Source organism: Carettochelys insculpta, chromosome 19 (assembly GCF_033958435.1).
Source record: "Carettochelys insculpta isolate YL-2023 chromosome 19, ASM3395843v1, whole genome shotgun sequence".
Taxonomy (NCBI): Eukaryota; Metazoa; Chordata; order Testudines; family Carettochelyidae; genus Carettochelys; species Carettochelys insculpta.
The window spans coordinates 21,268,400-21,295,663 of record NC_134155.1 but is presented as its reverse complement, the minus strand read 5'-3'; the positions used below and the strand labels follow the sequence as shown (position 1 = coordinate 21,295,663).

General features: G+C 48.9%; 1 protein-coding gene across 1 annotated transcript in view; it reads right to left on the bottom strand.

Annotated features, from left to right (window-relative positions):
• The window catches only part of LRRC75A (leucine rich repeat containing 75A), a 164,822-nt gene that overhangs the window by 48,220 nt on the left and 89,338 nt on the right, over positions 1-27,264 (bottom strand). Inside the window, exon 3 of the mRNA XM_075013551.1 lies at positions 7,112-7,224. Within this exon, the coding sequence (XP_074869652.1) occupies positions 7,112-7,224 (113 nt within the window). The remainder of the gene's footprint in view (positions 1-7,111; positions 7,225-27,264) is intronic.

Genomic DNA, 27,264 nt, shown 5'->3' with positions numbered 1-27,264 from the left:
GAGCAGCAGGAGTGTGCGTAACTGTCAGCTGAGGGAGGTTAATCCTGGAGCTGGCGGGGGGGACGATTTGGGGGCTGGGGCAGGTAAAGCCTAGCAATGGGGGATGGGTTTGGGGCTGAGAGGGTTTAAACCTGGGGATGGGGAGCCGGGTTGCAGGAATGGGGGGGAGGGTAAAGCTTGGGGGTGGGAGGCAGATTCAGGGGCTGAGGTGGGTAAAGCCTGGAGATGGGAGTAACACCTTTCTAACTGGTACAAATCATTGTGTGTGCACTGTTCTTAAAATAGGGGGTGACAAAAAGGCACAGTTCGACGTGATTTATTAAGGAGTGTCTCATATTCACAGGCATTGTGGCTCTTGAAGTATTGATTTTGTAACTGAATTTGAAAAAATGGCTCTTCTCCCTGTTTTGGTTGCAGACCCCTGACACAGAGTAACCAAACATCAATTTATGCAGTGTTTTGCTGTTTTGAGTGATTTCATTATGTTGTGTTTGGCCCCCAGAACATGTAAAACAATTGCCACGTGGCTCCCGATGCAAAAAGTTTGGCCACACCTGGCTTAACAGCAACCTTGCACTTAGCTCAGGACAGGGAGGAATGAGAATCACTCAATCCCATCAAAACACACAAGGGGAATCTACCTAAGATGCAGGACAGAAGAACTCACACCACTGTTCTAATGAGAAGGGCCAAGCGTTCTTTAATTGCTGCAGCCAGGATGGGCCTTGCTGGTTAGGTCTGTGTTACAGGATGCGTACCTTATTCCACTACTGCCTCAAATAAGTGGCTCTAACTGGCTTAGGGATACATCCAAACCCTTCACCATTCTGATTCAAAAACCTCAACTATTTCTTTCTCTTCTTCAGAAGGAGACAGCAGTGTCTTACCACAGGGCTCTGAGATAAACCAAAAAGGTCTCTGGGCAAAACGAACACAGAGAGTGGGAGCTGATAATTAAAGACAGGAGATTGGTGACTGAGAGACAGAAAGGCACAAAAATGACATTTTAACATCTGTGTTGGAGGGTTTCTTAAGACTTCAGCCCTGATGAGCTCACCCCTGCCACAGCAGTGAAGTTCCAATTACAGTACATCCTAATAGGATGACGAAGGGTGGTCATTGCCTTCTCTAATTAGAAAAAAACTAGGGTAAAACACCAACTGAGCTCTCTGCACCATGTGCTAAGAACACCTCAGGGGAAGTGACCTACTGCAAGCAACTTGACCGGGTGTTCCTGGCCGCTCGTTTGTTAAATGAACAGAAGTGGCGCCAGAGCATGCCGCGTGAAGATCTGCGACAGTTTCGCTTATCGGTCAGCTAATACGAATCAGTCCAATTTTTAATAACACGCAATACTTAAAAATCCTAGATTAAGAGTCATGTAACATTATAATTCTTCTGCTTCTGAATCAGAGCCATTTCGGGAGCGTTTGTTGCTGGACTACCTAGAGACTGTATGGTCTAGTGGTTAGCCTGGAAGGACACATCTTAGGGCTGGCTCTGCCACCAATATATTATTTAGCTGTGGAGAAGGCACTTAATCTACCTGTGTCTGTTTGTCCTCCCACCCTTTGTCCATCTTATGTACTGAATCTGTAAACTCTTAAGAACAGAGACCGTCTCTTACTGTAAGTTTGTACAGCGCCTTTTACAATAGGTAGAGCCCTGCACGGATAAAAAATTGCCATCTGCATCCCCATCTGCAAAAATGGTCCATGGATATTGCATCCATATCTGCAGATGTAGGTACCCCGGACATAAAGCAGATACCTGCAAATTTGCAGGGTTCTAGATAAAGTAAACCCTCGAGTTATGCAGGGGTTGCATTTCTGCAACCCTGCGTAACTCAAATTTTCATGCAAGACGACAAGAGATGGGAACTAGGCTGTGGCCTAGTTCCTGGCTCTCCGGGCTTGCAAGAGCCGGGAAACTGACCAGCCCACTGTGCTGCCAAGGAGCCAGGAACCCAGGGGAGGCCCCCCTCCCCTTCCCTTGCCGAGAGGGGAAACTGACCAGGGCAGTACCACCAAAAAGAGTTAGTAATGCCAAGAGTTCCTGTGGCTGAATCTTATACCTCTCACCCTCTGCCACTCAGTGTACTCAGCATTGAAGCAACGTTCTGCATACAGTGTGAGATGGACATGAGCCATTTACAGTAGCACCCGCTAGTACCATAAAAACGTGGGCCCTGCTGTCCAGAGGCCAGTGTCCCTGCCAGGCCAGGGCCCTATCAGAGGAAAGTAATCTCACGGTTACAAAGGTAGCCGGGGGAGGCCAACAGACTGGGTGCTGGCTCCACGGTACTGGAAGGGGCGGCGCCTCAGGCAGAAGGGGTGGGGCTGTGGCAACCAGTGTTGCTTGGACTGTGCTGCATCGCATGCCTCCCCTCCCCCAACCCAGCCCTTAGACCTTCCCAGAGTGCAATGCACAGGGCTCTGGTGGTGTTTTAAAGGGCACGGAGCTCCCAACAGCCGCTGCTCCTATAGTTGCAATGCAGCAGCTAGGAGCCCCGGGCCTCAGGGAAACTGCCCGTTGACTCTTCTGTCAGTGGGCCTGGCATTGGCTGCACCTCTGTCTCCTTTGCAAGCGTCCCTCAGGCCTTTGCCTCTCCTGGGTAGAACGCAACCGTTCTCCCGTGCTCTGGGACATAGGCAGTGAGTTATATGGGCCCGTGGTGCCCCAGCAACCAGGAATATTCCTGGCCCAGGACTAGGCTCTGTCAAAACTCACCATCCGGCCCTGCGTCCCCAACCTCCCTGCTGCCCCACACATTGACACCCCCCCCGCTTCCTCTGGCCCCCTGAATGCTTCCCCCCAGCTCCACCCCCCTGCCCCAGGTGACTTAAAATGCTCGGGGAGCCCTCCATCGGCAGTGCTGTGGGGTTAGAGTGGCTTCCACCCGCTTGCTCCCCACGGCTGCCATCATGTGTCCCCCTGCAGCCATAGATAGAGGGGAGGGGGTCTCTGTGCCAAGCGCTGCTCCATAGAGACCCCACCCCTCATTCCGCGGCTGTAGGACTGCACAATCCTCCCTTAAACTAAACTATTTATTCATACACAGTATCCATTGTTATGGAGCAGCTCCACTTCCACCAAGACACCCCATTATGAAATAGCCAGCAACTGCCAGGAACTACACCACCAGCTGGGATGACAAACACAGGAGACACCATAATGGACAGAGGGACATTAAGGCATGGGAGCTGTCCCCATAAATATCTGATACCGGGGTGTTTAAGAGCCATTCTAGCATGGAGGAGGAGAATTCCTGCTTTTCCCTTGTTTCTCCCATCCAGAGAAAGATGAGAAGAATGGAAGAGGCAGATTCTCTTCCCCACCTGAGCGAGCGAAAAGGAAAAGCTGGGAACCCAACTCCCTTGCCATGCCTTCGTGCTAACAAACCCATCGGGCACTGAATATAGGATGAGCTGGTACCTTCCCGCATTGATGCCTGGAGGTTTAAAATTTAAACGTTAAATAAATGATTTGGCCTCTGAAAAACAGACCACCACTACACTAGGTCAAATGTTTCCAAGGTGTCATGCAGCCTCCTGATTTGAACAAGTTTACATTAGGAACACATTCCGCTTCTGGCAGGTGGCTACAAAAAGGAACCAGTTAAAACTTACCAGGGTTCTGGGGGTTGTGACAGTACCTAGGAAAACTGGAGTATAACATCAAAGTAGAACACATTTAGCTTCATCTCACTTTCCAGCACAGTTCTGCACTGTCATTTAATAGAATGACTCTTGTATCTAGAGCAATGTTTCCCAAACTAATTTGGCCATGGAACACTTCTGGAATTGGAGTATATTGATGGAACACGGAGGAGTATAAACATATGGCTGGAGAATGCCGGGGAGTAATTAGGAAAGCGAAAGCACAAATGGAACTGCAGCTGACAAGGGATGTGAAGGGTAGCAAGAAGGGTTTTCTTCAAGCCTCTGCTGGCCTGGAGGCGGCAGCACATGGACTCTGACCTTACCGGAGATGTCGCATCAGCCAGGCCAGGATGGCAGCTGACCTTTGGAATTTCTATCAGTGCAGCCTTAGCCACATGCTTCTAGGCTCCCAGGTATAGGGACATGCACCCAGCAGTGTGGTCTTTTAAGGTGCTTGTGGAGTAGGGGTGAAGATGACTCATTTTAATTAGATGTTTTCCTCCCCGTCCCTTGATCCATTTTTATTCCACCAGTCCCTTTATGAAGATCATCACGAGCCAAGATGTCTCACAACAAACACAGCCACTGCACTCACGTGTGAGCAACTGCCAGTGCAGAGACTCTAGCCTGGACAAATTCATTGGTGGTGTTGTCACTAACATCCCATTACACTCCAGATGCTGCTGGCGAATACATCAGCTGTCAGCTAAGGATTTCTCCATCGGTGGAAATGTCATGCAGCCTCCCCCAGCCATCGGTGCACACAGAGGCAGGGGAAAGGCTTTGAAAGGGAGAGGGGTGCACCCTCGTATGCAAACCTGACTTACACAGAGCGAGATTTGCCATGAGTTAAACACTCAACACACACTGGGCTTTCACTAGGAGTTGGGTACTTACGTCTCTTTGTAGCTTTTGAAAATCCCACCCGTCTTGCTACATCCCCAGGGCAGCGGATTAATTCAGATATGTTACACCAACTGGCCCGGCTGATTTAAGCCCCAGGAGATCTGTCTAGCTTTGCAAAGACGAATGCACACAGCAGCAGCATCGCAATGAAACCCACAACCTCCCACGTCCCTGCATAATGGGAACCAGGGCACAAAGGCAGGGGCACTGCAGCAGAGGCTGTGAATTCTCTAAGGAGAGTTGAGAGCAGATGTCGTCCTTAAGCAGGGGGGAGCAAACGTTTGCCTTTTCATCCTTGCAATTAGACGGGGCCCTCCAACCTGTCTAATAAAATCCAAACCAACGGAAATTTCCGTTATGTTCATATTTAAAAAGAAACCTCCCTTCGCCATGTGCCAGCCTACGTGAGGCAACAACATCAACTGCAATGGTGCAAGGACAATGCATGCAATGGGAGAGAAGACACTCGCTATACAGACGAAAGCAAAGCAGGTTTGATGAGCCTGCCCTGCCACCTCACCTTGCTATCCCAAGCAGCAAGCAAAACAAAAAAATTCACTCTTTTTAAAGAGCGCTCCCAACTCCCAAGTTTTTTATCTTCCTGTTTCAAGAGCCAGACCCATTCTATAGTTTAAGGGGGAAAAAAATCCAAGAGCTCCCTGCTGTTTAAAGAGTCCCCCCTCACACACACACTTTTCCAGCCCTGCCGCGCAGTTTTTTAAAGTTAAACAAAAGAACTAAAACCAAGGATCAACAAAGTGGCATTTTCAGCAAAATAAATAAATAAATAAATAAAACCTGGACTCTCTCCAGAAGCTGCAACAAAGGACTGTCCTGGTAAAAGCTCACATATGTTACCCCCACTCAGATGCCTCTACAAAATGTGAGAGGGAGAGAAGAAATTATACTGGGCCTCTACCAATAGCAGAGACCAAGCTGGAAGGGAGGCACAGGTCAGGTGAGTGGAGAGAGGCTGTGAGGAGGCAGCGGAGGCCCCTGGAGGGGGAGGGAGTTGATTCAGGTCATATTATCTAGCACAGTGGTGTTCAATAGGAATTCAAAGATCACCATGCTTGTGGTTGTCGTCTTTCCATATTAGCCACATTATAGTATACAAAACTTTACAGAACCAGGCACTCCCAGCCCCTCTGCCCCCCACTATAAATAAATGCACTCCCCCAGAGCCAGGAACTCCCAGCCTCCCACTCCCCATGTGCAGCTCTCAGAAAGAGCTGCATTTAAAAGTTCCAAAAGCTCAAGAGTCCTGGGCTGGCCACCCCCATATTCACCACAATGCAGTGTCCTATTCACCATGTGGTGATTGGCAAACACATCGGACACCCCTAGTCTAGCAACCACTTACCAACACTTCCAGTGCTTACTGAGCACTTAGAAGACATTCAGAGGTAAATTACAGCTAAATAACAGCACAGAACACCGCGAGCCAGGACCAGTAGCTGGAAATAAACTTCATGGGACCACGGGAAACTTGGCCACACCCATGATAAGTGGTCGCCCAGATAATTAAAATCATGCCGGATTACAGAGTTTGCCAGACAAGAGAGTTCTGGATTAGAGAGGTTCGACCTGTACTGCAGAGTGGGCTTCTTTTTATTTACATTCTTATCTTTAAGGCTTTAGGGCTCCCCCAGGGGAGAGGGACACACACACACACCCCACACCTCTCTCCCATGGTATTATGCCTGATTGAGCTGATCCTCACTGGCTGTTGCTCGCTTCTCTCCTTGCCTGACTAGGCTCCGAAGACATACTCCCCTCTCTGGGTACCTCTAATTTTTTTAATCTATGGGTGGAATAAATTTTGTTGTGTGCACCAAGGCACACATGGATGTGCATCACCGGCAGAAACACATGCTGCTGGCTGTGGGCACTCTACAAATTAGCTGGGCAGAACCTGAATCTCTCTGGGGCGGCTCCCACGCATTCAACTTACAGAGAACACAGCTCCCCACTTAGGTCTCTTTCCTCTTACTAAATGAGAGCCTAGTGGCCAACACACTCCTTACTGCAGAGCCACATTCTCAAGAGCTCCTCTGCCCCTCCCTTTTTACGCACATGCAACACTCCACATCTGTGCCATGCAGAATCAAGCCCCTGGTCTATAACCCAAGGAAACTGTCATTATATGGGTTGGTAGCATCCTGCAGAGCCCCCTCACCTACAGCACTGCATTATGCAGAAGTTAAAGCTATCTCCAAGCAGAGGAAGCTTAAGGCCTGTACCTAAAAGGATGGGGTGAGTCAACACCCCGACAGATGAGTGCTGCCTGGAGCACAGGAAATGGAGCTGACACAATGAATAAATTTGATTCTGGGGAAACTCTCTCTGTTCCCCAATGGCTTGTTACAGTGACCATCCCGCAGACTCCGATCACCTCTGGAGAAGCACCTTTCTTCCACTTCGACCTCAAAGTGACACCAAAATGCCTAGAAGCATCGGGCGGGAGTGGGGGCAAGGAGCAAAGGGGAGGGAGTGCCAAACAATCTGCTCGCCCGGCTGACGGCTTTCGGAAGCTGACTCACCAGGACTGCGGCTTCCTCTTCATGACCCCTTGGCGTCTCCACTGCGAGTGGGGGCTGAGGTGGTAGGTCAGCTGCCTGCAGAGCTTCTCCATGGCCCCAAGCGAGTCGCCCTCCTGCACAGGCAAAGGGAAGGAGGCCAGTGAGCCATCTGTAGTCATGCCGCTTCACAGGACCACTAGTAAGAAAAGAGCTCAAGCAATGGGTCTTGTGTTAAGTGAGCAAGCCCCTGGGACTACTCTGAAAACTCCAGTCAACCCCACAAAAACCAATGACGGTCACTCATTAAATAGCCCCCAGACAGCATGGATAACCACCTCCCTGCCTTGTTCTGCATGCGATAGCGATACTGAAGCGCTCAGCTACCCAAGGCAGAACTGCTTGTGTGACCACAAAATCCACATACACTGACTCATTCCAAATGGCCTCCAGACACGATGTTCTGTTAGACGCGATGTGAACTTGTTGAGAACCTCTGCTAAAAGAATAGTTGGTTCCTCCAGTACCTGGACTCCCGGCCTTACCTGTGTCTAACTGTGAGCCTGCTGGAGCAAGAACAACCCATGCACCATGTGATGTTCCAAACACTCCTTGACAAACCACCAGACAAGCCACTTTCTTCTCCAGTAATCACTGAACCCTCTGGCAAGTGAGTCCTCACTCGGGATTCCAGTGGACAATCCATTCTTGTGGGTTCAGGCTTAGGACAGAGGGAGGCCTGGGAGAATGAGAGGCCATAAGAATGGTCATACTGGGTCATCAGACCAAAGGTCTGTCTAGCCCAGTAGCCTCTCTTCTGACAGTGGCCCATGCCAGGTGCCACAGAGGGAATGAACAGGGAACTATCAAGTGATCCATCCCCCCTGGCCCCTTCCCAGCATCTGACAAACAGAGGCCAGGGACACCACCCCAACCCATCCTGGTTAATAAAGATCGATGGACTGATCCTCCATGAATTGAATTTATCCAGCTCTTTTTTGAGCCCTTTTATAGTCTTCTTATATCTCCTAAACATCATAATGTACTGGCTGATCTGATGAAACAACAAAGAAATTAAACTAATCCATCCATAATATGGATTTTGACCAACTGACTGTAAATGTGCCCAGAAAAGCTATGAAACAATTACATTAATTTGTCTTTGCAAAACACTTGAGATAAAACTTGTGTATCTGAGGCCAAAGACTTAGCACAAGGTTCATGGTGTTTAGCAAAACTGTTCAATCCGCCCTGGAAGATACTAAGCTTTGACAGACAGAGCAGAAATTGGGATAGTGAATTCCAAGACATATGCAGATGCCCCTAAGGCAACATGCATTAATGAGGAGTTGCTTTAATTCAGCACACACAGCCAGTTATTACTATTTGCGTGAATAGTAGGCATCCTTCAGTCTGCACAGACTATGGATTGCTCCCTTTAAAGTTTCAATTTAAGACTTCATTTACAGCGTCTATTGTGACTATAAAGACCCACACGAGAGTGACAGTCCTTGCTGCATCTCTTGCAGATGTAGTGGGTGTCTGGCAAGTCCTTATTGTGCTTTCTGTGAGCTCGCTTCTCCTCTGCTAGCTGTCTGATCAGAGGGAAAGGATGGAATTATTAGCCCCCACAACCCCTGCCTCATCTGAGACAGGAGGCAACGAGGGATGTTTTCAACAGGTCAGGTGGAAACTCAAAAGTATCTTTGTAATAACAGAGTCTGATTTAAGGGGAGGCTCATGTCAGAGGAGAGTTGGAAGCGATTTAAGAATGACTTAACAAATGAACTTTGAAGGCGCTGAGCAGCCACACCTGCTGATTTGAGTTGGGAGACTGAGGTCCCATTTCTGGTACTTACGCATATGCTTAAGCTCGAACCTGTTCTACACACACACGCTAAAGTTAAGCATGTGCTTAAGTATTTACTTAAGCACTGATACTTTCTTAAATTGGGGTTTACATTACATCAGAATATCGAGAGAGAGGACTTAGCAGGAGTTATATTTCTGTCTACCATCTCTCAGAATAAGACCTCATAATACACATTTACCTTAAGTCTATTACTATACACTCCTTTTAAACAGCAAGAGACAAACACTGGGAAGTTTAGGCTTTTGAAAAAGTACCCAACAATTTGGAGAATAACTTCCTATTGCCTATTCCACCGGAGGATCTCAAAGCACCATGCAGTCCTTCATTAGTGAAACCTCAAACATCTCTGGAAGGCAAAGCAGGAGCCTACTCCCTCTAAATATTCCCCACCAATGTTCTCTCTAATTTCCTCCATCCATGTGCAGAATAATTTTTGTTGTGTGCATCCAGATATGTGCCGATGTGCACCACCAATAGAAACACATGCTGTCAGCTGTGGGCACTCTGCCAATCAGCTGGGAAGCACCTGAATCTCTCTTGGGCAGCCATCCAAGCACTCAGCTTACAGGGACGCTGTTCCCAACCCACTCAGACATCTTCAACCGTCCCATTCAGGACCCTGCGGATCTGAAAATGAGAAGAAAAGGCCACAAATTTCCACCCCTACAAAACCTAAGGCCTCCTCCAATTAATTTATCATTGTGTCTGTGGGTTGTGTGTTCCCTTTCGATTAAGGCAAAAGAAAGCAGTTTGTCATGAAATAATAGGGAAACAAACAAAAAAGAAACCAATGAACAGTGCTTTATTCAGAATATCAATCACTTAGCTGCTTGCGGTGACACTTCTTCTAATGGCTAAACGCACAGTGAGTTTTCCGAGCGACGTTTTTAAGGTGCCAGTGCTCTATCTGCACTGGCATCAGAACAAAATTTGAACTAAAAACTGAACAGAGCCCAGACAGGAATCCCACACGGCTCCAATGCCTGCACTAGAGCATGGCTGTTCCAATGCTCCATGAAGGCTGAGCAGTCGCCTGGGATGCTGCCGAACTCCTCTGTCATCCCGGGGTCAGAGTCGAGCGACCAAAGTCACAGGCTGCCTACATGCAGGTTTGGAGCTACGACACCCAGTGGTCACCTCCACCTGTCGTTTCGCCCCTCTGCCATCGCTGCAGGTTAATAAAATAACAACAAGGCATTTACTACAGTTAATCACAGTTGTGGTGGTGGAAAGACACTCCTCCCCAAACTGCTCCCCCCAGTTAAAACCCCACAATCGGGGCTAGGGGAGTCACACTCAGGGGCTGGAGGGAGCTAGGGGAGGCACAGGGACCCTTGCGGCTGGAAGTCAGCTGGGGTGTGTAACTCTGGCCAGCAGTGCCAGCCGCAGAAGCTGCAGGAACCCTGGCCAGGTGTTGGGGGGATCCCCAGTCCCCATAGCTAGAAGCTGGCTGGGATGCGGAGTCCTGTCTGGGATGGAGAGAGAACCCGCCCCTCCCAGCTGGAAGCCGGCTGGGGCAGAGCCCTGGCCAGCAATGCCAGCTGGGGGAACCTGGATGGAGGGGGGACCCTGACCCCTGCAGCTGGAAACTGGCTGAGGCAGAGCCCTGGCCATCAGCACCAGCCCCAGGAAACCTGGCTGGGGCCAGGGCTGGACCCCAATCCCCAGCAGCTGGAACAGAGCCCTGGCTGGCAGCACCAGCTACGGGAACCCTCACTTGCTGTGGGGGAGTCCCCAGACCCCCGGGGCTGGAAGCTGGCTGGGGTGCAGAGCCCTGTCCAAGTGGGGGCAACTCAACGCCCTCCGGGCTGGAAGCTGGCTGGGGCAGAGCTGGAAATGCTGTGGAAGAACTCTCAGCAGGCAGAGGGCCTGACAAGCTCTGAGCCATTTGTTTTGTCCAATTCAAATGCTGTACAACAGGCCAGCATGCTCCTATTTTTCTCTCTAATTAGATATGTACATGGCCTCTACCATCAGTGCATCTGCAGGCCTGAGAAGTGCTTCTCCTCAGAGACTCCGCTGAGCATGAGCAGTTATCATTCCAGATATCACAGGGGCACCGTCGATGCACAGAAGGATTCAGGGATTGCCGACAGGGCAGAGAAGCCCACCAAAGCTGGTGTGAACTAGCCCAGGGAAAGAGTGAGGTGCTGCCTGGCTGATTAGCAGAGCACCCACAGCCTACCATAGCCAGCAGCATGTGTTTCTATTGGTGCTGCACATTTGCACATGCCTTGGCGCACATAAAGAAATTTATTCTGCCCATGGATGGAGAAGAATTGAGGAAACACTGCTATGTAGCCATGCTTGCTCAGGCGAGTCCACTGAATACACACATAAGGCCTCAGGTGGGATTGTACTCAGGTGTTAGTCCCCATCACTGCTACTACATGGCTATTGTTAGGGTACATCTACGCTTCCTGCAGTGTCAATGCTGTGGAGATCGATCTTCCCGGGATCAATTTCGTGGGTCTAGTAGAGACATGATAAATCAAATGCTGAGGGTGTCCCCATCAACCCCGGTACTCCTCACAGTCATAAGGAGTAAGGGAAATCAATGGGAGGGTTTCTCCTGTTGACCTCCCACTGTAGGGACAGCAGAGAAAATTGACCTAAGGTACATCGACTCCAGCCACGTTATTCGCATAGCTGGAGTTGCGTATTTAAGGTCGACTTTCTCCCCGTGTGTAGACCTCACTCTGCAAGCTAAAGTTACCTTAAGCATATCTCCATGCACTGCAATCACGTCTCCCCACTTCAGGGCAGGAAGGCTCTCTGCAACTCACCCCAAATCAGGCAAGAAGTCTGAGGGCACAGCCGGAGACAAAATCCAGCCTGGTGCCAAATCTAGCCAAAGCATCCATCCTCCCTGCCTGCAACAGCCCTTGAGGAAAACTGAACAAGAACTGGTATAAACTCACCTCAGCTGCCGTGTGTGGGAGTATGCGGCATGAAGTAGCAGGATCCATAACAAACAGCTCGTTACAGTCTGCGTTCAATTCATGCATTGCATTCAGACAAAGCTTTGATGATGCAACAGCCACTTGGACAATGGGGTTGGCCTTTAGCACTCTTAAGCTGTGTCTACACGTGCACGCTACTTCGAAGTAGCGGCACTAACTTCGAAATAGCGCCTGTCGCGGCTACACGTGTCGGGTGCTATTTCGAAGTTAACTTCGACGTTAGGCGGCGAGACGTCGAAGTCGCTAACCTCATGAGGGGATCGGAATAGCGCCCTACTTCGACGTTCAACGTCGAAGTAGGGACCGTGTAGACGATCCGCGTCCCGCAACGTCGAAATTGCCGGGTCCTCCATGGCAGCCATCAGCTGGGGGGTTGAGAGATGCTCTCTCTCCAGCCCCTGCGGGGCTCTATGGTCACCATGGGCAGCAGCCCTTAGCCCAGGGCTTCTGGCTGCTGCTGCGGCAGCTGGGGATCCATGCTGCAGGCACGGGGTCTGCAACCAGTTGTCGGCTCTGTGTATCTTGTGTTGTTTAGTGCAACTGTGTCTGGAAGGGGCCCTTTAAGGGAGCGGCTTGCTGTTGAGTCCGCCCTGTGACCTTGTCTGCAGCTGTGCCTGGCACCCTTATTTCGATGTGTGCTACTTTGGCGTGTAGACGTTCCCTCGCAGCGCCTATTTCAATGTGGTGCCGCGCAACATTGAAGTTGAACATCGACGTTGCCAGCCCTGGAGGACGTGTAGACGTTATTCATCGAAATAGCCTATTTCGATGTTGCTACGTCAAAATAAGCTATTTCGATGTTGGCTTCACGTGTAGACGTAGCCACAGGGAGTTCAAGGTACTGACTCAGAAAGACTGGCACCTCTGCCTCAGAATCCACCGTATGCTGTTTGTTGAATAAGTTGTTGCAAAGAAAATGCAAAGTTTAAACGCCGTGTAAAAGGCAGCAGCCATGTCACACTATTAGGCCGAAAATCATCTCCAGCATTGTCTGAAAGCGACAACAAAAAGGTGTGAAGGCGAGGGACGAGAGATGACTCACAAGGGGAATGTGACAAAATAACGAAGCACGACAGAAATACAAGGTAGTTCCGAAGCTAATTATATTAGGGCGGGGGCAGGGGTAGAGGCAGAAGAACAGCAGCCTAATGCTCTGGGAGAAGAGTAAAGCATAATGCCTGCAAAGGGAAGTGAAGGTTCTTGAGTTCTGCCATTGAAAGAAGTGATTTGTGTATAACAAAGATGTATCCAGCCACAACACTGAATCTGAAGCCCCTCACACTCTGCTGGAGGATTGGATCTAAACTTCAGGTCCTGACTCCAAAGTTGGCAAAAATATGGCCTGACAGCTGCACCAGGTCCACCAAGGTGCTGGATCTAGCCTGCAGCCCACTGGGAGCCTCGGACAGGCTCCTTGACTACCCCGCCTCAACCCGCCACTCAAAATGGCTAGCTGCAAAGGCCGTGTGCTTCTGAGTGTTGTTACAAAGCCCTCCATACCTCCTAGGCTTGCGTGCTGCTTCCACCCTCTGCACAATCTCACACCTCCCATTGGCCAATAATCAGCCAATAGGAGCTGCAAGATTGTGCTGAGGGTGGGAGCAGCACGCAAAGCCTCTTCCTCCTGCCCTGACCCTGCACCCCTTCCTTCACCCCTTCTCCATGTCAGAATCCTCTCCTGCACCTACACCCATACCCCCTTCCAAACCCTGCACCCCCTAAACCCCTACCCCAAGCACCCTTCTGCACCCAACCTCCACCCCACACCTGTACCTCCTCCATTGATGTCATGGAAGAGTGAAGCCCTTGACCGCTTACCAAATTTTTGGGGTGCCCCCCCATCAAAAACTATTGCCCACGCCTGTCCTGACCTATCTCTTCTCAAGGGTTTAGTGGGGAGAAGTCCAACCACACAGGCTGAGAAAGACTCTGTTCACTAATGAGGATAAAGCAATTGGAGTTACTAAGACGAGAGATGCTGAGCCAGGGCATAAGGGTGACTCCAATCCACACCTCTCTGGGAGGCTGTGCTTCGCTCAAGGCAGGCTTGAGTGCTGGGTGCAAGCCAGAGACTAGCAGCAAGATGAGAAGAGCCCAGATGCAGCAGAACTGGCTCACAAGCCCCTGAAGGAAATCAGAAGAAAGCAGTCACAGCCCAGGATCAGGTCACCACCTTTCATTCATCCCCACGCAGGGATGGTACAGGTGAGGGTCATGCCCATGGTTTAAAATTCTAATACATCACAGGTCACAGCTAGTCCTGAGATCTTTTAAGGGATAGATTTTTTAACTGGGGATGTGGGGAGCATTACCTGAGAGAGGCCTGTCACTGTCCCTCTGTCACTTGGTAACAGAGAGGTTGCCGGGTTAGTCTGCATTCTAACAAAACACACCAGCAGCCACGTAGCACCTTAAAGACTAACACAACGATGCATTAGGCGGTGAGCTTTTGTGGGACAGACCCGTTTCTTCCAGTTCTGAAGATGTGGGTCTGCCCCACAAAAGCTCATCACCTAATACATTATTTTGTTAGTCTCTAAGCTGCTACAGGACTGCTTGTTTGTTTCCTCTGACTCTCCTGATATGTGGCTTTCAGCACACAGCTTTATGATTCTATCTCCCCACGCCCTAAAGATCAACAGCGACTGCTGACCAGGTGACATGCTGGTTTTTAACACCCCCTCCCCCCGCTCCCGTAATATTGCAAATGAATGTCAGTAAATGCAAAGTCCTGTCCATTGGGAAACAGAACCCTAACAAGAGCTATAAAATGATGGGGGCTAAATTAGCTGTTACGATGCAAGGGAAAGATCTTAGAATCATAGAATAGGAAGGAACCTCCAGGGGTCATCAAGTCCAGTCCCCTGCATCCATAGCAGACTCATCATGATAGTTTCTCTAGCCGGAGCCTGTCATAGAGCCACAGAAGGGCTAACAGCCACCATGGGCCCAGGGGCAGGGGGCCTGGCTCTGCACCCTGGAAGGGGTGGGGCCTAGGATGGACGGGGTGGGGCCTAGGGCAGTCAGTCCTTAGCACTGCTCTGCTTTGAAACGCCAGGCCTCAGAGCAATTGCCCAATTGGTAGGCCTTTAGACCCATATCCTCTGTGGATTGGCCCAGCAGAGGACATGTCATGACACTGACCCTTGGATCACATACTTCCTCTGCAAAGAGCAAGTGTGCCCCTTGGGCATTCCTGGGGCCTTCAGCAGTTCAAATCCTGGACAATCCCTCCTATGGGATAGCCACTGTCTGTGCCAGCTCCACAGACTTGCCGAGCTTGAAGTCATTGTGGATAGTTCCCTGAAAACATCCACACAAATGTGCACCAGCAGCCCAAAAAAGCGAACATAATGTTGGGCATCATTAAAAAAGGGACAGTGAATAGAACCGAGAACATCATATGTCCTTTGTTTAAATTCCTGGTACGCCCACACCTTGAATACTGTGTGCAGATGTGGTCACGTTGTCTCGGAAAATATATACCGGAATTGGAAAAGGTTCAGAAAAGAGCAAGAAAAGGATTAGGGGCATGGAATGGCTTCTGTATGTGGAGAGATTAATAAGACTGTGGCTTTTCATCTTGGAAAAGAGAGGACTAAGGGCTATAAAAGCATGACTGGTGCAGAGAAAGTAAGTTAGAAAGTGTTATTCACTCCTCCTCACAACACAAGAACCAGGGGACACCACATGAAATTAATAGGCATCAGGTTTAAAACAAAAAAGGAAGTATTTTTTCTCACAGCACAGAGTCAGCCTGCGGAACTCCTTGCCAGAGGACATTATGAAAGCCAAGACTGCAACAGGTTTCAAAAAAGTTCCAGATAAACTCATGGAGGGTCAGCCCATCGATGGCTATTAGCCAGGATGGACAGGGATGGTGTGGATCACCTCTGTCAGCCAGAAGCTGCGAACAGGCAATGGGGCATGGATCATGTGATGATTCCGTGTGCTGTTCATTCTCTCTGGGGCACTTGGTATTGGCCTCTGTGGGGAGACAGGATATTGGGCTAGATCAGGAGTGGGCAAAATATGGCCTGTGTCCTCCGTCCGGTCTGCAGCCCAACTGGAGCCTCAGCCAGGGTCCCTGCCTGCCCCACCCCTGCACGCTGCTCAGAGCAGCCAGTTGCAGGAGGGGCCAAGCACTTCTCTGAAAGCTGGGAGCCCAGGGTGGAGAGGAAGGCTTTGAGTGATGCTCCTGCCTCCAGAATGATCTCACAGCTCCCATTGACTGCAAACCGGTCAATGGGAGCTACCAGTATGCAGGACAGGCAGCAAGCCAAATACTGCTCCTGCCCACCTCTGGGCTCACAGCACTCAGAGAAGCTATGAGCAGCGTGAGAGGGCAGGCCAGGCAGGGAAACAGCTGTTTTACATAGGCAGGTCATATGGTTGATACATAACCAGACTCACGTGCTGCTGTTTGCTTTTTTCACTCTGTTTGGCTGGACTGTCTCTCTGGTTGGTTTCTCCCTTTCACTTCTCATGCACACTGGCCTGTAGAGCTGGATGAATGGCACAACCTCCCCTCCAAAAAAAAGTTAAGCTACGTTCATGAGGCATTTGGGTTTGCTTTCCCCTAAATGTTCGCACCAGCAAGTTGTTGACTGTGACAAAGCAGGAAGAAAGAACAAGTCTGCATCTTGAATTCTCACGCAACAGTGCCTTCATGCAAGCACCTGCCACCGATGGCCATGAAGGCACCACAAAATGTCTCTGCTCAATCAACGGATTAGAGAAACTACGCAAAGGCAACGTGCACAGAAATCTGTTCCCCAAGGCAGCAATCCACAGCCTGAAGTATGTTGGCACAAATATTTGTGAATTCAGAGAGAATAAAGAACGCATTTGTAAGATGAAATCTGTGGATAATTTACAGGCAGCAAAATGGACTCCACTTGCCAAATAAATTGCTCACACTAACTTGTTTGCTCTGATTTTCTAGGGACAACGCTGAAGGCATTTCAGGCTATAGTGCAAGCAAACAAAAACAGACTAGATTTTAACATCATAAATAATTTGGGGAAAAGGAGGACGAGTTAAGTGACCAGTGTCCCTTTTAGACTAACTCGGAAACAATCATCATAATGGCAGCAAGACTGAAACTGAATAATAGTTGTAAAGTTATCACTTAAGAAACAAATCTGAAGCCAAGGAGGTTTGGCGCTCACCTCTCTTACAAACCAACACTGTAACCGTATCTCGAGGGCAGCAGTGAGCAGCTGGGGTTCTCAGGGCAGAAATTTTTGGTGGCCTCAGAGTGCGACCCCCCCCCCAACTCTTGCTGGTGGACACTCACACTTCTTCCTAAAACGCTTCATTAGGTTTCAGAAAAACAAATCCGGACGCACATAGAGATGTCCATGTTATTGTAATGGATTCACTGCTAGCTAGCGTTAGTCCACAACAGAGAGTGATACTATCAAACATACAAATATCACCTTTTCCCAGCAGACTTACTCAACTCTGCCAAGTCTGGGGACAAATGAAGCCCCAGAGGAGGGGGCAGGGGAGACAGTGGGGACTAGCACCTGGGGCCTGCTGTCATCTAACCAGAGCCTGGCAGTCTGAAGCCCCAGCCATAGTTTGCCATGTTGCCACCCCAGGCCAGAAGCCCAAAGCCTGAACCTCACCATCCTCAGGAAGGGGACAACCAACTAGGTGTCTGCTCCTCCGGTGCAGTGCCCCAGGTGTCTCCAGAGGAGGGCAGGGCCCAACCCCTCCGGGCAACCCCAACTACCCACCCCAAAGGAGGGCATTGGGGAGCAACGGGGAAAGGAGAGGCACTGCTGCTTTGCTACCGTCCTCTCACTCTCACCCTCTCAGCCCAGGAAGCTGCACCCACAAGCAAAGCCTCTAGTGTCCGCATTTGTAAAGCGCACGACGAGAGCCCTGCCTAGAGGGACCCAGAGAAGAGGACAGCCGGCTGCAAACTGGTGGCATGGCAACTCTGCAGCCAGCACGAGGAACTACTCCTCCTTACTGTGATTCAGTTATTCAGGGCCCTGAATAGAAAGAAGATGGAACCCGCCAGCATGTTACAGCACAAAGCCTTCAATAGCTCTTCCAGCTGAAACAGACACCCCTCTCCCTCAGGCCAGTACTACAACGTGGGGGGAGGGGGTTTCTGATAGCACCAGCAGACTCGCACCTGGGAGCGCTGTGAGGGAGAACAGCCATCTAATGCCTTGGATGGGGCACAGGAACAGAAACCAGTTCTCTATGGTCACTTGCTGGAAAAGTGACTCCACACAGAGGCAGTACCAGCTGGGGAGAAGGTTAAGGTCATTTGTAATATGATGGTAAGGCAGAAATGGATGTATGACTGGAAGGTGGAGCCTATGGGCAGCGAGCTTTGTGTTTCCACCTCCTCATCCTTCCTCCTGAGGGTGACAGAAGGCTCTGGAACTCTGCAGGAGTTAACACAGCTTTACTCTGGTATCCAGCGAGGACTCTGGCCAAGGGCCTTTACACGGGGAGCAGAAAAAAGGACTCAAGAAAAGAGTGAGGAGAGATGACCTAGGCAAGCTCCTTGCCCTCGTCCTCAAATCAGAGCAGATGACATAAAACACATCCTCAATTTCCACACTCTCCCCTCAGGTGCATTCACCATGAATACAACCTGTCTAGCTCCTGGCACCTTCCACCTGTCACTGCTTCAGCTCACTCGAGGGGATGGCAAAGTTGGGCACGTTCATCAGAGCCAGTAATTCTCCAATCCTCTTGGTTGTCACTCTTCAGTCTGTGGTGCTCATTCACGCCCCCGAATTTTAATCTCATTGGCTTTAACCAGTCAAATCCTGAGGTACTTAATCAGCCGGCTGACTCCCTGCTCAGAATTCCCTTGGGAAGTCAGATTTGCCAGAGCAAGGGCAATAGGTTTTAACCCTCCACGAATCTTTAAGAGTACTGGCCAGGATAATCCAGCAGCTTCGTGCAGTGGTTCCTACTTTTCCCCTTGGCTCACCCTCTCCTCTCCTCTGCTGTAGAGAACTCACTCACTGCAAGACAAGCTCCGTTGCACCCTGGCACTGGTGGCATTCACAGAGCTAAGGACACTAACGCCTTCTGGGAAGGGTTCCCCTATCTTTGTGAGGGAGGGGCATCTTTTTGATTGACATGCAGTATTCTAGCTTATGCAGTACTCGTAGAAATTGGACTAGAGGATCATAATGGCCACAGCAATCTATCACTGAAAAAGGTGAAGGATTTTAAAAATGATTGCATGTCAGAGAATCCTAGAACTGGAGCAGACCTCAGGGGGTCATCAAGCCCAGACCTCTGCCAACAGCAGGACCAACACTAACTAATCATCCCAGCCAGGACTTTGTCAAGCCGGGACTTAAAAAATGTCTAGGGATGGAGATTCCACCACCTCTCTAGATAACACATTCCAGTGCTTCACCAGTCACTACCCTCCTGGTGAAATAGTTTTTCCTAATATTCAACCTAGGCCTCCTCCACTTTAACCCAAGATCATTGCTCCTTGGTCTGCCATCCATCACTACTGAGAACAGTCTTTTCCCATCCTCTTTAGAGCCCCCCCTTCAGGAAGTTGAAGGCTGCTATCAAAATGCCTCTCACTCCTCTCTTCTGCAAACTAAATAAGCCCAAATCCCTCGGCCTCTCCTCATAGGTCATGTGCTCCAACCCAATGATAAGGCACATGCTAAGGCCATTGATAACCCTCGGAAAATCCTGCATTCCTCGTTCAGACGACCTTACAAAATTTAGCACTCTTCTACTTGACAGCGTCCTTTAAAGCTGGAAAGTCTGTTGATGAGATACAGCATGGTTCTTGGGAACAGCGAGACACAGCTCAAGGTAGGGTATGCCACTATGACCAGGAGAAAGGGGCCAGAAGTTCTTCCATAAACAGGGACCACCTCACCACCCGCTCTCAGGAAGGAAAAGACTGCTGATCGCCCCAGAGTAGGGCAGAAGATTCATGAGTTGCCCTTAAACTATTGCTTCACAGGTTTAAACTGAAACAGTGATTCATTGTACATGCCTGATCCCTGATCCAGAACCAGCTCCACTCCAAAAAAAGCAACTCAGCTGGGAAATAACAAAAACACACGAGTCACGCCCTCGCCTGTTACAACGTCAAGCATCACAGGGCGAACTGGCTGGAAACTGGTTTGTGCTAGCCAGCGGCCAGTTCTTGATTATGGTGGTAGGCTTGGACAAGTCTCTGTGGGTGGGGAAAGGTGGTATCAGCTATGCAGTGCAGAGATGAGTGCAATGAAGGTCGTATAATCCTAGGGCTGGAAGGGACCTCAGGAGATCATCTAGTCCAGCCCCCTGCTTCAAGCAGGGTCAACCCCATCTAAGTCATCCCAGCCAGGACCTTGTCAAGCTGGGACTTAAAAATCTCTAGGGATGGAGAATTCACCACCTCTCTAAGCAACGCATTCCAGTGCTTCACCACCCTCCTGGTGAAGTAGTTTTTCCTAATATCCAGCCTACTCCTCACCTTCTGTAACTTCAGACCATTGCTCCTTGTTCTGCCATCTGTCACCACTGAGAACAGTTTCTCACCCTCCTCTTTAGGTCAAGATGGGGCAGCATTTCAAGTGTGATGTAGCTGACTCAGGGTCAGCGATGGCACAGCCAGGCCTGCCAATGGGGTGAGGGGGGTCAAAGGGGGAAGTTGCCCCCGGGCCCAGCGCTCCCGCCAGAAACAACCATCGCAGAGCTGCTCCGGCGGTGAGCAGCTGTGAGGGAGTGGGGGTGGCAGCAGAGCAGCCCTGGAAGTGCCCAGAGCTGCTCTCGACGCTCCTCTCCCCTTGCAGGGGGCATAGAGCCAGACGCCCCTCCCACGTTGCCCTAGGGTAGCTGTCAGCACTATGGGGCACAGTCTGCAGCCTGAGCCTCAACATTCACACTCCTCTCTGCAGCCCTGCAGCCTGAGGCCTCTCCTGCTCCCCCTACGAGCCTGAGTCAGCTGACCAGGGCCAGCCTCAGCTGTTTTATTGCAGTACAAGGGGCGACACTGGCACAGGAACAAACGGGCAATGAACAAACTCAGACTGGAGATTTGACGGCTCCTAACCGTTCGCAGGATGAGGCCCTGGAGCAGCAACGCAGCAGGCCTTGTGGGGGCACGCAATCCGCGCTGAGGGAGAGCTGGACACATGTACTGGTGGGGTTGTATGATAGGATGGCTTGTGCCGGCAGAGGGCAGGCCTCACTTCCAGCTTGTGCGGATGTTCTTAAAAGCCCACACTCTGGGGTTTCAGCCGGCCAAAGCAAGGGGTCAAGAAGGGAGTTACAACCCTGGTGTATTCTGAGGCTTGGGGAAGGAGGTCTTAGGAAGCACCAGAGACAGCAATTGCTGCGGGGGCAGGGGGGGGAGCAGGCCTCAGAGGTGGCAGGGAGTGTTCCCACCCTCCAGCACTTGGCTGGCTGGTTTTAGCTCATGAGCTAACAGTCTGCTGGTTACATGGAACAGGCTACTCTCCATACGAACATAAGAACAGCCAATACCAAGTCAGACCAAAGGTCCATCTAGCCCAGCATCCCGTCTGCTGACGGTGGCCAGTGCCACGTGCCCCAGAGGAGATGAACCTAAGACAATGATCAAGTGACTTGTCTCCTCCCACCCATCTCCAGCCTTTGACAGACAGAGGCCAGGGACACCATTCCTACCCGCTGGCTAATAGCCTTTTATGGACCTAACCACCATGAATTTATCTAGCTCTTTTTTGAACCCTGCTATAGTCCTAGCCTTCACAGCCGCCTCTGGCAAGGAGTTCCACAGGTTGACTATGTGCTGTGTGAAAAAGAACTTTCTTTTATTAGTTTTAAACCTGCTGCCCATTAATTTCATTTGGTGTCCTCTAGTTTATATATTATGGAAACAAGTAATAACTTCTCTGTATTCACCCTCTCCACACCACTCATGATTTTATATATCTCTAACATGCCCCCCTCAGTCTCCCCTTTTCTAATAGGAAAAATTGCATTCTGTTTAGCCTCTCCTCATATGGGACCCATTCCAAACTCCTAATCATTTTAGTTGCTCTTTTCTGAACCTTTTCTAATGCAAAAATATCTTTTTTGAGGTGAGGAGACCACGTCTGTACACAGTATTCAAGATGTGGGAGTACCATAGTTTTACATAAGGGCAGTAAGATAGTTTATGTCTTATTTTCTATCCCCTTCTTAACAATTCCTAGCATCCTATTTGCTTTTTTGACGACCATTGCACACTGCGTGGATGTTTTCAGAGAACTATCCACAACAACCCAAGATCTCTTTCGTGATTAGTTGTAGCTAAAACAGACCCCACCATACGGTATGTGTACATGGGGTTATTTTTTCCAATGTGCATTACTTTGCACTTATCCACATTAAATTTCATTTGCCATTTTGTTGCTGAGTCACTCAGTTTGGCGAGATCTTTTTGAAGTTCTTTACAGTCTGCTATCGTCTTGACTATTTTAAACAGGTTAGTATCGTCCGCAAACTTTACCACTTCACTACTCACCCCTTTCTCTACAGCATTTATGAATAAGTTGACTAGGATTGGTACTAGGACTGACCGTTGGGGAACACCACTCGTTACACATCTCTATTCAGAAAATTTACAGTTTTTTCATAACCTTTGTTTTCTGTCTTTTAACCAGTTCTCAATCCATGAAAGGATCTTCCTTCTTATCCCATGACAACCTAATTTACACAAGAACCTTTGGTGAGGGACTGTGTCAAAGGCTTTCTGGAAATCTAAATCTACTGTATCTATTGGATCCCCCTTGTCTGCATGTTTGTTAACCCCTTCAAAGAATTCTAATAGATTAGTAAGACATGATTTCCCTTTACAGAAGCCATATTGACTTTGTCCAACAAACTATGTTTATCCATGTGTCTAACAATTTTATTATTTACTATTGTTTTGACTAATTTGCCTGGTACTGACTTTAGGCTTGTCGGTCTGTAATTGCCAGGGTCACTTCTAGAGCCCTTTTTCAATATTGGCATTATGTTGGCTGTCTTCCACTCCTTGGGTACAGAAGCTCGTTTAAAGGATAAGTTACAAATCACAGTTGTTAATTCCGCAATTTCACATTTGAGTTCTTTCAGAACCCTTGGGTGAATGTCATCCGGTCCCGGTGATCTGTTACTGTTGAGTTTTTCTATTTGTTCCAAAACCTCCTCTTAATGACATTTCAATCTGGGACAGTTTCTCAGATTCATCACCCACAAAGGATGGTGCAGGTTTGGGCATCTACCCAACATCCTTAGCCATGAAGACTGAAGCAAAGGAATTACTTAGTCTCTTCACAATGGCTTTATCGTCCTTGATTGCTCCTTTTGTATCTCGATCATCCAGGGGCCCCACTGGTTTTTCCGCAGGCTTCCTGCTTCTAATGTACTTAAATATTTTGCTATGACTTTTGAGTTTTTAGCTAGCTGTTCCTCAAAATAATTTTTGGCTTTTCTTATTACATTTTTACACTTAATTTAGCAGTGTTTATGTTCCTTCCTATTTACCTCACTAGGATTGGACTTCCACTTTTTAAAACATGCCCGTTTTTTAATTTGGGGGTATACATTTAAGTTGGGCCTCTATTATGGTTTCATTGAAAAGCTTCCATGCAGCCATTGCAACTTGCTGTTTGGAAAATGGACAGGTACCAAGTTTGACAGAGAGGTGAACACAGTACCTGCACTGCAATCACTGGGTACGGCTGCGCCTAATTTAGGCCTACTCAAGATAGCTTTAATTTAGCTTGCTCAGAGCCTGGAACCACGAAGCCACAGTCCCCTCAGGTTTCAGCAGGGGCTAGTCACCCAAGTAACAACTCATGGTTCTGCATGGGCTTGCACAGCTCACACTGAATCCTGTGACACCAGGACTTCACTGTTCCCGTACCTGAACTAGCTAGATTACAAGTCACAGGGGTACATCCAAGTGAGCTGTAGTCAGACCCTATAACATCTTGTTCCCAACTGGAGCATAGACATTCTCTGAGGGTTTTCTGCCTGTCTATGTAGTGCCTGTCATCAGTTGGTCATTTCAGAGGCTGCAGGCCCAACCTGTGTTCCCTGAAAGATGAGCATTTGAAGCTCACCAGGAGAGATTCAAATGCTGCCCACCTGATTAGCAGCGAACTCCCAGCCACTCACAGTGGGAGGCAGGGGTTTCTATTGCTGGTGCATATTTGCATACTCCTTGGTGCACATACATTTTATTCTGCACATGGACGGAAAATACTAGGGATAGTGTGTGCTTTCAATGCCCAGTCTTTGCCATCTCTCCAGCACCCTCTTCTCGGGCTCCGAAAAGCTCGCTTGGTAGGGGAAGACAACAGAGGCCGGCTACCTCCAGCATTGCTCAAATCACGTATATCAGCTTGGTTACTGCAGTCCTGGGTCAGCATCTCAGAACTGGACCATCTCCCCCAGGACTCCTGAGAAATTCACACCACACGGCTGAGCCTGGCAATCGATCCCCTTCTCAACAATCACAGGGAAGCCAGGTTTAGAATTAGGCAGTAGCGGAGCTTGCAGATGAAACTACAAGGATCCCAGCACCCTGTATATGGGGCTCATTTTAACCTGAACATAGTAAGTTCAAACAAAGAAATTAAGTCAACCCTAGTCATGCAAACTTAAGACTGCAATTAGTGATACAGAAAGGGATCAACATCTGCGTCAACGGCCAGCCAAAGTGCAGCAGATGACATTTCATGTTGAAATGAAACAATAATGTATGTTTGGGCATACTGACAGAGGCAGAAGTACTTGTAGATTGGGCGTGACATGCCAAAGGAAGCTTTCCAAATGGAGACTGGAATAAACATATGTCAGAGATATCTAGATGGTACTTGGCCCTGCCGTGAGTGCAGATGACTGGACTTAATGACCTCGAGGTCGCTTCCAGTGAGGGCCTGGACAGTGGATGGATATGGCAGCAGAAGTACAAGCATGTCTTTTTCCACCATCCTCTGTAGGATCAGGGCAAAGGCAGGAATTTCTGGATTTTCTATGGTGGACACCCTGGCTGGTAAACTGGACAGTTCCATCTGAATGCCAGCAGGAGAGAGGAACTGCAACACTTCCTCTGGTACACATCTGCCCCGTCCTCCTCCAGCTGTGCCTCGGACTGCCACTGACTCAATTTTTTCACCCACAGTGATGCCGGAAGAAGGAAAAGCTAGGTAGATGTGATTAAAAATACAACCTCTCCCATCCCATCCCATCACCTGCACATCACTCACATTCAGTTGTTTGTGGAAACTCTCCAACTTCCTAAACTCCATCTGTCAATCTGATACTTCCTCCTAACCTCTCAGTGGCATGGCCATCCCCTCCAGAGATATTCCATAGCACCTGAGGACATAGTCCCTCCCTTCAAAGCTTTGAAAAATACTATGCAAGCCCAGTTCCTACTCAAGTCAGCTCAAGGATGGGGCCTTACAGCTGATAAAGATACAAGGCGACAGGTCTGGGGCGAGAAAGTGTGAGAACATCACCCTTGCAAGTGACACACAGCAAGATCACGAAGAAGAAGGGAGGTTTGCCAAGATCTGTTCCAGTAAATGTTGTGCGCCTCACAGATGTTACCAATTCCTTGCAGATTCTCCAGATCATCTTTGGCGAGAAAACACGCAGCTCAGGAACAATGCTCCCTCTAATGTTTGCCGTCTCTGTGGAAAACACACAGTATTGTGTGCACTGAGTTTTGTAATAGCCTTAGTGTGCAACCTCCAGCAACACACTGCGTCTTAGTCCCTTCCCACCCTTTGTCCGTCTCTTCTACTTAGGCTGTAAACACTTTGGGGCAGGGATCCCCCTAGCATTGGTACAGTACCTGGCACAATGGGGCTCCAATGTAAGCAAGAGCCTGTAGGCACCACTGCCACACAAATGATGGTTATGAGAGAGAAAAGAAGAGGTAGGAGATTGCCAGAAGGAGCCAATATTCAGGCCAGAGGAGGAGCAGATCAGCAGTTCATTTTGGAGCTATAACACGCTAAACAGTCCAGTAGAATTTTGGATCTTTCAGCTCCACCCGTGTAAACCCCCAGGCTCTTTTCAACCACTAGGTTCAAAGCCCGTTGAAGTCAGTACAGGTCTGACCTCTGACTTCTGGGGGCTTTGGATCAAGTCCTTGTTACTTGCTCAAATATCTGTAGAGTTACAGATTTACTAAGCCAGAATCCAATACACTCAGCCCAATTTGGCCACCATGTATAATGTGAGAAACATAAATCATTAGGATTGATCCTGTGGACCAGGACAAACCCACAAAGGTAAGAATTGCAAAATGAGACCCTGTATATCTCAGAGCACCAGTGCTCAGACTGGAATCCGCGGACCAGCTGAGGTCTGCCAGCTCCATTCAGGTGGCCCACAGACAGCTCCCTCAAAGGTTCTAACACTGGTTTTCTGTCTGCAAACGATCTGGTTCTTGTAAAAAATAAATAAATAAAAACGGCATCAGAGAACATCTTGTTGCAGTTAAACAACAGTTTGAAGATGGGTTCAGATTCTACTGGAAAGTAAACAACTGGATACGTAATCCTTTCGGAATTTAAATCAGCGAGCTGCTCCTTGGTTTGTTCAATTAGACACAAGAGTGCTTGTTGGAGTTTTCTCACGACAAAACATTACCGTCAGAATTTAAAAGACATTCTCTGATGGAGTTTGGGACTCAGAGAACTGGAGATAATCCAGAACTTGGAGACAAAGCCATGCGTTTTGTGATACCACTTGCTGCTGCATACCGGGGCAAGATAGGACTTTCACCACTTACTGCCCTGAAAGCCAGACACAGAAGCAGAACAAATGCTGAACCTGACACAAGGCTAAAAGTGACAAACATCACACCCAACTCCCCCAAGCTCTGCTCAGACAACGAGGCACATCCATAACATTAGAAAGGCACAGCGAAGGAGCAGAAACGTAGCAGTTTAAAGACTTACAAAATGATTTATTCGGTGATGAGCTTTCTCGTGGGACAGACCTACTTCTTCAGATCAATTAGAAAGGCAACACTACCAATATTAAGATGCAAGTTGTGTGCTTTTATCTGTAGAATAAAAAACTTCACATATTAAGGTGTTTTCATACAGTGCTTTATCCAAAGCATTTTACAACAGTTAGCTAATGGCACAAACAGTATTTGGAAAGATCATTCAATGCTCCGTCGAGACCCTCATCAGTTTTCAACTGGTCTGTGGGGAAAAAAATGTTTGAGAACAGCTGGCTCCAAGAAACAGGCTTAGTCCAAGAGGGTTGTGTAACTGCGTGTCTTGAGGAACAGGGTTCTTTGCTACAGCCTGAAAACCATATGTTACCTTTACAAATACAATTTCTTTAGCTCTGAATGA